This window comes from Amborella trichopoda, chromosome 4 (assembly GCF_054954075.1).
Source record: "Amborella trichopoda isolate Santa Cruz 75 chromosome 4, AtrichopodaSantaCruz75HAP2 v2.0, whole genome shotgun sequence".
Lineage (NCBI taxonomy): Eukaryota > Viridiplantae > Streptophyta > Magnoliopsida > Amborellales > Amborellaceae > Amborella > Amborella trichopoda.
The window spans coordinates 50,879,228-50,888,940 of NC_142339.1; the positions used below are offsets into that span (position 1 = coordinate 50,879,228).

Sequence of the window (9,713 nt, forward strand, 5' to 3'; positions counted from 1 at the left end):
TGAGGGAGATGATATAAGGAGAAAATTAAGGAGATATGGATAGAAAATTAATTGAGAGATATTTTGTTTCTTGAGTAAAAAGAAAAAGTAAATTGATGAAGAGAGATAGACTCAATAGGTTATTCGGTAGGCCATTCCAATTTATCCAAAAAGGTAAAGAGAGACGGACATATATTTTAAAGTAATAAAATAAATATATATCATATATGGGGTTGTATATTACGAGACCATTTATATTTCTTATAAAGAGATCAAAATTATTCATAGTCATTAGATGTCAAATTGAATGGCTTAAGATGTTTCACGAAGTTTGATAGTTTTTTTTAAAAACCTTCAGTTTAGTCAATGACACCCTTACAATCATCCGATTTGAAATCTGAGCGACAATAATAACTATCATCTGATTTGAATTCTGATAGACAATAATAACTGTGATCTTCTTGTATGAAAAGTAAATGCTCGTTATGTATATTTTTTCTTTTTCTTTTTAGATAATTCAGTGGGGAAGACAAGCCCTACACGATTTTTCAATATAATGGGGAGTTACACTTTGAAGGTGTTAATTGAGAGTGTCAGCAATAGGAACGGATATCACGATATAATAATTGGGTGTGAGAAGGCTATCATCACGACCCCAGCCCCTTTTTTTATGTATACCTTTTAATTACATATAGGAGTGTGCTGAGATGCCTTTAGGAGAGTGCTGATATGCTTTTATGAAAGAGAGGAAAAGAGAGATTTTAGGTCAGAGATGCAAAAATATAGAAACTTAAGCAGTGAGATATGTGAAGAGGGGAGGGGAAAAAAGAGGACAATATGCCTAGGAAGGAGAGACGAGAGGTTCTGACAAAAGGGCGGAGAGAGATTTCAGGAGTAATCACATTAGACAAATATTGGACTCAAGACAAACAAAAAATGCTTAAAGATAGAGATAGAACCTTGGAATATTTATTTTTACATGTTGGCCATGAATACTTATTTTCCCATTTTTCCTTCTTTTTAGAATATTTATAAATGCCTCCAGTTACAAATTAACTTTTTCAAAACCCTTTCTTTTACTACTTTATTTCACTTAGATGTGTTTTGTTTAATTTTTATCTTAAACATATTTTCCTATTTTTTGATATTTTTTATATTTTTTTTTAGAAAAAATTTCGTATAGAACCCTAATTACTCATATTATTTCATGGTAGCTTTTTATTCTGTTTTTCTTTCAAGCTAAATAAAAAAACCCCTAAAGATTTCACCAAAGTCTATAAAAGATGGAGATACAAAATGATGGGCATGGTGAAATCTTTAGAGGTTGACTTTTGATCATAAAATTAGCCCCAACAAATCTTTTTATACTATTTCAACTCAATTTTTTTTTGAATGGGTACCATTTTAACTCAAAAACTTTTGTAATAGACGAAAAAAGAGAAAGATGGTTAAAACGATTTTTGGGATAAAATAGTATAAAAATATTTGTTTGGGCTAAATTTTTATGATCAAAAGTTCGTTTGAAAGAAAAACGAAAAAAGAGTCTACCGTGAAATAATATGAGAAATTAGGGTTCTATAAAAAAATTTCCTTTTTTTTAACACTTTTTATCTTGGCCTACTACCCAGCCCCACTCAAACCCGAGTTCATCAGCTCGGGCACTGGCCGAGTCCCTTCTCCGAGTCATGGTTTTGAGCTCTTCCACTCCTCGATCAAATGATATAAGAACTGGACAATTTTTGACAGTTTATCATCTAGTTCATCTCTCTCTCTCTCTCTCTTTTTATGTTATTTTTTCCTTCTTATCTTATTTTTTTCAACTGACCGGCACCAAAAAGTCTGAACCAAGTCCATGGGCAATTAATAAAGCCCTGTTTCTCTGTAAAATCCCTGGAGAAAAATCCCTGTTTCTCCATCAACTCTTATTTTTGCAACTGACCGTCACCAAAAACTCTGAACCAAGTCCATGGGCACTTGATAAAGCCCCGTTTCTCTATAAAATCCCAGGAGAAAATCCCTGTTTCTCCATCTATCTATCTCTCTCTTTCTCTGCCCCATCTCTCTCTATCTATCTATCTCTCTCTTTCTCTCTCTGATTTCAGAGAACATGTATAAGAATACACGTCCGGCACCTTCGGCATCGTTTAACGTTGCGCATCCGCCTACACAGGGAATTCCTGTCTCACCTCATCACCTTCACATTCCAAACGCTTCTTCGCAGACATGGTCAACTGGTCTCTTCAATTGTTGTGATGATCCTGGAAATTGTACGTTAAAATTTGAATATATGACCATTGGTGCTTAATCAGATGTTATCTTAAGCATGCAACTCTGAGGAATTCATCATTTTGTTTTTGTTGGTGTCCAGGTTGCATCACATGTTGGTGCCCATGCATTACCTTTGGTCAGATAGCTGAAATTGCCGATAGGGGAATAACCTGTGAGTGCTTCTTTCTTTCTCTCTCTCTTCATTTTAGCATTAGGTTTTTTTTGTCACATAGAATCAGAGTTCGCAAATTCGGCGGATCCAACTCGGTACCGGCCCGTCAAACCGGAACCAGGCACTAGCCAATCCAATTTTTGGTGGTCAGGCTCGGTATTATGGAAAAAATTAAAATAATTATATAAAATCTCCAAAAAAAATAAAGAATTTATTTGTAATGTGTTTTTGAATATTTTTTATTATCTTCTAAAAGATGGAAAAGTGTTTTGGCCATGGATACTTATTTTTACATTTTGCCATCTTTTTTATAGAAAAATCCAAAAAAACTTTTAGGTACAAATCGATTTTTTAAAAATCTTTTTTTTTTTCACTAGTTTTCAACTTCATCTGGATGTGAATTGTTTAATCATATTTTAAATATACTATCCATTTTTTTTAGATTTTTTCTATATTTTGTATCTTTTTAACACTTTTTGGACCGGTCAATACCTGCCCAGTTTGGCCGGTTCAACCGTCCTGCTTACCGGTTACTAAGAACCAACCGTTAGCCGGTTTCCGAGGCTGGTTCAATTTCAGGAACACTTCCACAGCATAGAATCGTGCAAAACACTTCTTAAAGTTTTGGTAGTCCCGCGGTCAAATTTGGGATCTGTTTCTCACTAACTCTCAGATCATCCATATTTATGTCTAAGATAAACTAAAACAATATTGATTTGGGGAGCTCACTATGTGAAAAATACTGATTAGGGAGCTCACTATGTGAAAAATACTGATTAGGGAGCTCACTATGTGCTCCGGATCTCTACTCCAAGATTGACTCTTGACTAACCATTTTTCGTGGGAAAAACTTTATATAAGGTTGACACCTTAAAATGTAAAATTCAGTGCACCTCTAAAATATTTTGAAAAAGGTTGTTTTGATGTTGAAAAAACATCTAATTGATCATCTCCACATTGATATTTCAAGTCCTAAAAATAATATATCTTATAAGATATAACACCTGGACTATCCATTTTCAATATGTTTGTGCGTTTGTAGATATGCTTGATTTGAACAATTTTTTTAGTTTAAAATTTTATAGTTACAGAAAAAAATAGATATTCGCACCAGCATAAAAATTTTCAATACCAAAATTGTGTCTCCTAACAAAGTTTGGAAGTGCACCTTACTTTGATTGTTTAAGTTTAAAACCTCATGCAAACCGCTCCTTTTTTTGGGTAATCAAATCTAAGTTTTTATGCGGATAATAAGTTCCACGTTTTTAGAAAATTCATCATAGAGTCGATAAAAGATCTTTTATTATTATCAAGTAACAAAATTCCCCTCTAATTAAGCATTTTTGCTCGTGAGATTTAAAGTACAATTTTATCTTGAGGGACCAGGATATATGCACCTTTTTTTATCGATCCAAATTACACAGGGGTGGGGTTTGTATAAGGTGCCCACCTTATACTATATGAGTTAGGCGTACCTCTAAATTTTGCGCCCAATATTGTTTAAAGAGGGAATCTTTTGTGCGCAGAGTATATGCTCATTTATTAGACTTCGTGCCCCATACCATGTTATGCAGGAATGAATTATTATTTCAGCTTGTGATGGGGAAATTCGGCGAGAAAATAATTTTTTTGGGTAAAGGCTAGGATACACATTTCTTTATTTTTGGCTTGGAATGGAGGAAAGAATTTCTAGTAAAAGTGATTTTCGGCCCCAAAACTTAGATCCAAACCTAAAAAATATGTAATCTCCATGAAAAAGCATTTCTAGAAAAACAATTTCCAAAGATCCAAACAACCTCTTATTGCAGATAAATATCCAAAATAAAGATAGTTAATCTAACGGCAATACATCCAAAAAAAAAAAAAAAGAGAAGAAAAGTTAGATTGGAAGTGGAGGTGAAGGATGGCCTCATATGTTCACATAAGAATGGGAATTGGGTGTGTTTTTGAGTGATTAGTAGTTGATGTCAACCAATGCTACATCTCAAGTTCGATTCCTACCACTGATCTATCACAAAAAAAAAAGAAGCGAGGGAGGGAGAGGGGGTGCTTTCTTTCCATTGTGTTTTTTATTTTCCTCAAAAGAATCATTTCCTTTGGTCTTTTTATTGAACCACTTGTCGATTTGCACAAAGACGAAGATGATGCTAGATGATGAAAGGTGGGAATCAACCTTGAGATTCAACCACTAACCACTCAAGCCCAAGCCCAAGTTCAATTCGTTATTCTTTTAGTCATCACACATATCAAACTTTGAAAGCTGAAACCATAATGCTAAGTGAAGCTCTTAACTTTTGAATGAAGTTAGCGATACATACTTTTGAATGAATTGTGCAGCATGTGGAGTGAGTGGTACGTTGTATGGGCTCATGATGTTGATCCTTGGGGGCTCACGTTGCTACTCATGCTTCTACCGTTCAAAGTTAAGGAGCCAATATAACCTCCCAGAGTCACCTTGTCCCGATTTCCTTGTTCACTTGTGCTGTGAAGGATGCGCCTTGTGCCAAGAGTACAGGGAACTCAAAGCTCGTGGTTTCGATATGCCAATTGGTAAGCACTCATCCAAATCCTCCACTTTCCCTTTCCTTCTATTTTCAATGCGACATTATTTTGTTGTAAATCCATCCCATTCACTTAGGGCTGGCAATGGTCCGGGTGGCCCTCCCTGGGCATCAAAAACAAGGGCCTCAGCCACAAGATATGGTCCAAGGGCTGGGCTGGGCTTGGCTGGGCTAGGGTTAGGGGTGGCAATGAACCTGGACTCGACTTGGGACCCGAGGGGTAGACCTGATCCGGATCTAGCTATGGCTTTAAAAATCGAACATGGGGTCGTGTCCGGGTCCAAATCTTTGAACCGAACACTATTTCGGTCCGGGTTCGGGTTCGGGTTCCCGTCTTGTAATATTTTTTGGGTCCTAATATATGAAATATATTTACAATTAAATACATAGATATTTTAATTTTTGGTTTGGGTCTGGGTCTCACACTATATTTTCGGGTCCGAGTCGGGGGCTGGTGAATTCGGGTCCGGGTCCCGGTCCCGTGAATTTGGGTTTGGGTCCGACCCATTTCCACCCCTAGCTAGGACCAGACCACCACGGCCTGAGGGCAAGTCCAGGTTTGGTGAATTCGGGTTCGGGTCTGGGTCCAGTGAATTCAGGTCTAGGTCCGACCGTGTCACCCTAATCTAGAGCCATGCCCCCGTGGCCCAAGGGCACTGTTGGTCCAGTCTTGAGCCACAATATGGCTGGCCCAATTCGACCCATCCCAACCAAGCTCTTTTTCCATATTATTTTTCTCTTTATTTTCCTGGACCATATTTTGTCCTACCATGCCGTTTAGTCGTTGTTCTATATTACAGATATTTATCGAAAAACAGCCGAGAGACAAATTACTTAAAGTCTCGCAATTTTTTATTTAATTTAAAAAATCCCATCAAAAGATAGGTAATCATGGGATAGAAAAATGTCCATCCCCACTTTTTATTTCAATTAGTGGGGACCAATTTAATAATCATAGATGTTAGGTTTCAGTACGAATTCTTTATAAGATGCATTGGATCTGGGTAATGTGGCACTTATGTTCTACACTATTACCTTGGCACTTATGTTCTACACTATTACCTTGTGTTTTTTTTTTTTTTTTCCTGGGGCTGCTAAATGAGTCTAGACCCGATATGAAAAATATGAAGATCAATTCAAGTTCCCAGATCTAGAAGGTCAACATATATGGGCACTTTTTTATTTTATTTTAGTTTTTGTCATATCCTTTATACCTAAAATTTTGGGGAGATGTTCTTCAGACCTCTATATATATATATATATATATATATATATATATCTTTAATACTGGAATTTTTGTGATAGCCTTAAAATATATTTTCATCTTTATTTATAAAGGTTAAAGCTTCAAAAACAGTGTAGATCGACAAATGTATGAAAACTTGATAATTTTGAAAATTGATGGTTCAAAATGCGTTACAAAATACACTATTTCGAAAACCTGAAATCCATTTTTTTCTCATCTCCACGCATCATGATGTCGAGATGATCACTTTGAGAGTATTTGGGCACCAAAACAATGTCATCTAGTGAAATTTTTGAAGTACGCTCTAATTTGATTGTTTCCAGCCTCAGCTCTATATAAACTTTTTCCAAAAAAGAGAAAAGAAAAATGTAAACAAATAGCACAGTTCAACCAATTATAACCAAAATGCCCCCACCCCCACCCCTATCAGTGAATGTTGAATGTTTGATGGTTCTATCTCGGCATGGGACATTTGGACACACAACCTTTCCAATAGGCCCCTAGGCTCACATTATATAAATATTAGGGAAAGGTTTCTACAATTCTCCTACAGTAGATATATACTTCCCCCCATCCCGCTGTCAAATTTAGACAAAGTGAGTAACTGACCATTTGATCTAGATTTGACGCCTCAAAGTATTTTATTTCTATTTTTTAATACAAATTATATGAATATGAAATTTAGTACATATTATCTTCTCATTGGGGTGCACCCAAAAAAAATATAAAAAATTATTTTTCAAAAAACATTATGACCAAAAAAACCCCTTAAATCTTTGAGGGGTATTTTGGTCATTGTATTTATTGAGAATATTGTTTATATTTTTTTTTACAAGTGTAAGTGTAAGAGTGGGGTAGATGTCCAAAATTTGGTGTCAAAATATTTTAGAGAAAAAAAATTAAAGATAAAATAGGGTAGAGATGTGACATCGTGATTGGGACTATCTTAGCCATCCATTCATAATGGACGGTTGGATAGGGGGAAGTACATAAGTATTCGGCATTAGGGTATGCGTTTGGAAATTGTACAATAAAACCATTTGCTTTTAGTATGAGGATGCCACAATTATTATTAACAATTAGATGGGCAATAGGGTGGTCGGGGATGGCCAATAGTCTATAATAAAATCTCTAATTTGGTAACATACTTCAATCCATCAATTTCTCATTGATTAAAGGTGATTGTGGCTTCCTAATACAAAAAGTGAATAGTCTTATCTCGTTTACATAATTTATCCCTTGCCCCCTCTCCTATGTGATCCTGCACATATGCATACATAACATATATTTGCAGTTTGGACTATGTACCCTTTTCAATTTGGATGTGGAGCCAGAACTTTAATCTTTTCAAATTCTTTTTTACTTAATTTTTCAAATGAAATGTACATATTTCAATAATTATTATGTAATTCTCTCCTCTCTCACTTTTTACTTGATAAGGATGAGATATGAATATTAACCGAGCTTTCATGATTTTGATATAAATGTGAAGGTTGGATTGGAAACATGGAGAAGCAGACTCCAGGGGTGACCACCTTGCCACCGTCTATGGGAGGGGGTATGGCTAGATAATATCCATTCATCGCGTTTATGTGTGAAGGATTTGTTTATTATTATTTTTTATAAAGCCGTGGTTTGTATAAGGCCAAGGCCCTAAACTATAAAGTAGGGCGCACTTTCAAATAATATCAAAATATGTTGTTTCAGTATAAAAAATCTTTATGATGGCTTGAAATTTTACTTTTATCTCTAATAAAAAAATTTAAAGTTAAAAAATAGTGTAGATCGAGCAGATATATGAATACTTGAAAATCTAAAAAATTGATGGTCTCCAAAACTTGAAATCTATTTTTTCTTATGTCCATACATCTTGAGGTCAAGATGATCGAATTTAGGCTTGAAATCTATTTTTTCTTATGTCCAAACATCTTGAGGTCAAGATGATCGAATTTAGGGTTTTTCAATGTCAAAATAACCTTCTCTAACGAATTTTTGAAGGGAGCCTTATTTTGATTGTTTAGGGGCTCACCCATAAACTTTCTTTTTTTATAAATATCTATGAGAGATGAACTATGTAACACTATATTTGTATCTTTTCGTTTAATTTCAAAAAAGCCATCCAAATACACATGATCATGAGTTGGAATAGTTGCAACTAGGTAAAATATTAAATAATTCATCTCCTATGATAAATTTCCCTTGTTTATTTTACCCAATATTGTAAATACTTTGGATAAATGTGTTTGTTATGTATCAAAACAATGTAACACCGGCTTCTTTCCCTTTTGTTTATACTTCTCTTCTTTCTCTTCGTAATACCTTGTCTTGGATGCACTTAATGTGCATCTCTACATCCAAATAGTTGGTTCCAATTTCATAGAGTGATACACATCAAGCTGTTAATGCTTGTATTAGTAGGACCGGATTAGTCTAACAGACTGGTGAAGAATCTAGTCTTATCAAAACTGGTATAATCACTAGTCAAATAATTTGAATAAAATTTAGATAATAAAAAAAAGAATAATACTTTAGAAATATGATTTAAAAAATTAAGTTGTTTTTGTTGAGGCAGTCTAACCTATCAAATATGATACTTAGATCTGCTAAAACTGCTCAAACATTAGCTTTTACCATTTTTCAACCAAATCTTGTTTTTACTTTGTATATGATCGGACAAGGCGTCGGTTGCTGGTTTGACCAGCTGGGTCTGATCTTATGAGCTATGCTTTGTAGCAACATAGTTCATTTAAAATCCCTCAAAGTAAATGCTTGCATGGTTTCTCTAAGAAAGCAGCAAAGTAATACTTTGGTTGTGGTTAGGGCGTTAATCACAAAGCAAAACACTGAAGGTTCATAAACTGCAATACCAGAATTTCTTCATTAGATCAAGGAGAATCTCATTCTATTGCCCTAAAACCTCCTAGTCTAGAACTTCTAAATCGCCCTTAGCGATCCGACCATCTTTGACTTCTCTCATACATTCTTTTTCCTTAAAGTATAAGGGGCATAAGGTGAATCATGATTTTAACAGGAGAAGATCATCAAGATGCTCATAAGAGATGAAGTATTTAACATTTTGCCCATTTGCAACTTTGCTAGCTCAAGATTGTGTTTTTCTAAAGGTATTTTAAAATTAACTCAAAATATATGGATAAAGTATTAATTTGTTCATCTCTCATGAGTAATTTGATAAAATTCCCTTTTAGCAATTCACCAAATATGCATTATTCTATCGGGAATGTCTACAAAGAGGCCATTTATTTTTATTATATAGAGGTGACAACTATTCTCACTCATTAGATGTCAAATTGAATGGCTTTGGGTGAGTCAGAAAGTCCAAGAATTTTTATTTAGAACTTTATGTCTATTCAGTGACATTCTTACAATCACCTATTTTAAAATTTAAGGGCAAATAGTGGCTGTGACCTCATTGTACAAAAAGTAAATGGTCTCTTTGTTCGTTATTCCTAATCTACCACCCAAAACA

The 9,713-nt window shown here is 34.7% G+C and overlaps 1 protein-coding gene across 1 annotated transcript; it reads left to right on the plus strand.

The window, feature by feature from the left end:
- Nucleotides 1-1,615: 1,615 nt before the first annotated feature.
- Nucleotides 1,616-8,744, plus strand: LOC18422481 (protein PLANT CADMIUM RESISTANCE 2-like). Its single transcript, XM_011622722.3, has 4 exons — nucleotides 1,616-2,246; nucleotides 2,348-2,419; nucleotides 4,757-4,969; nucleotides 7,719-8,744. The coding sequence occupies exons 1-4, from the start codon at nucleotides 2,087-2,089 to the stop codon at nucleotides 7,796-7,798; spliced, it is 525 nt and encodes a 174-aa protein (XP_011621024.1). The 5' UTR covers nucleotides 1,616-2,086; the 3' UTR covers nucleotides 7,799-8,744.
- The last annotated feature ends 969 nt before the right edge of the window (nucleotides 8,745-9,713 follow it).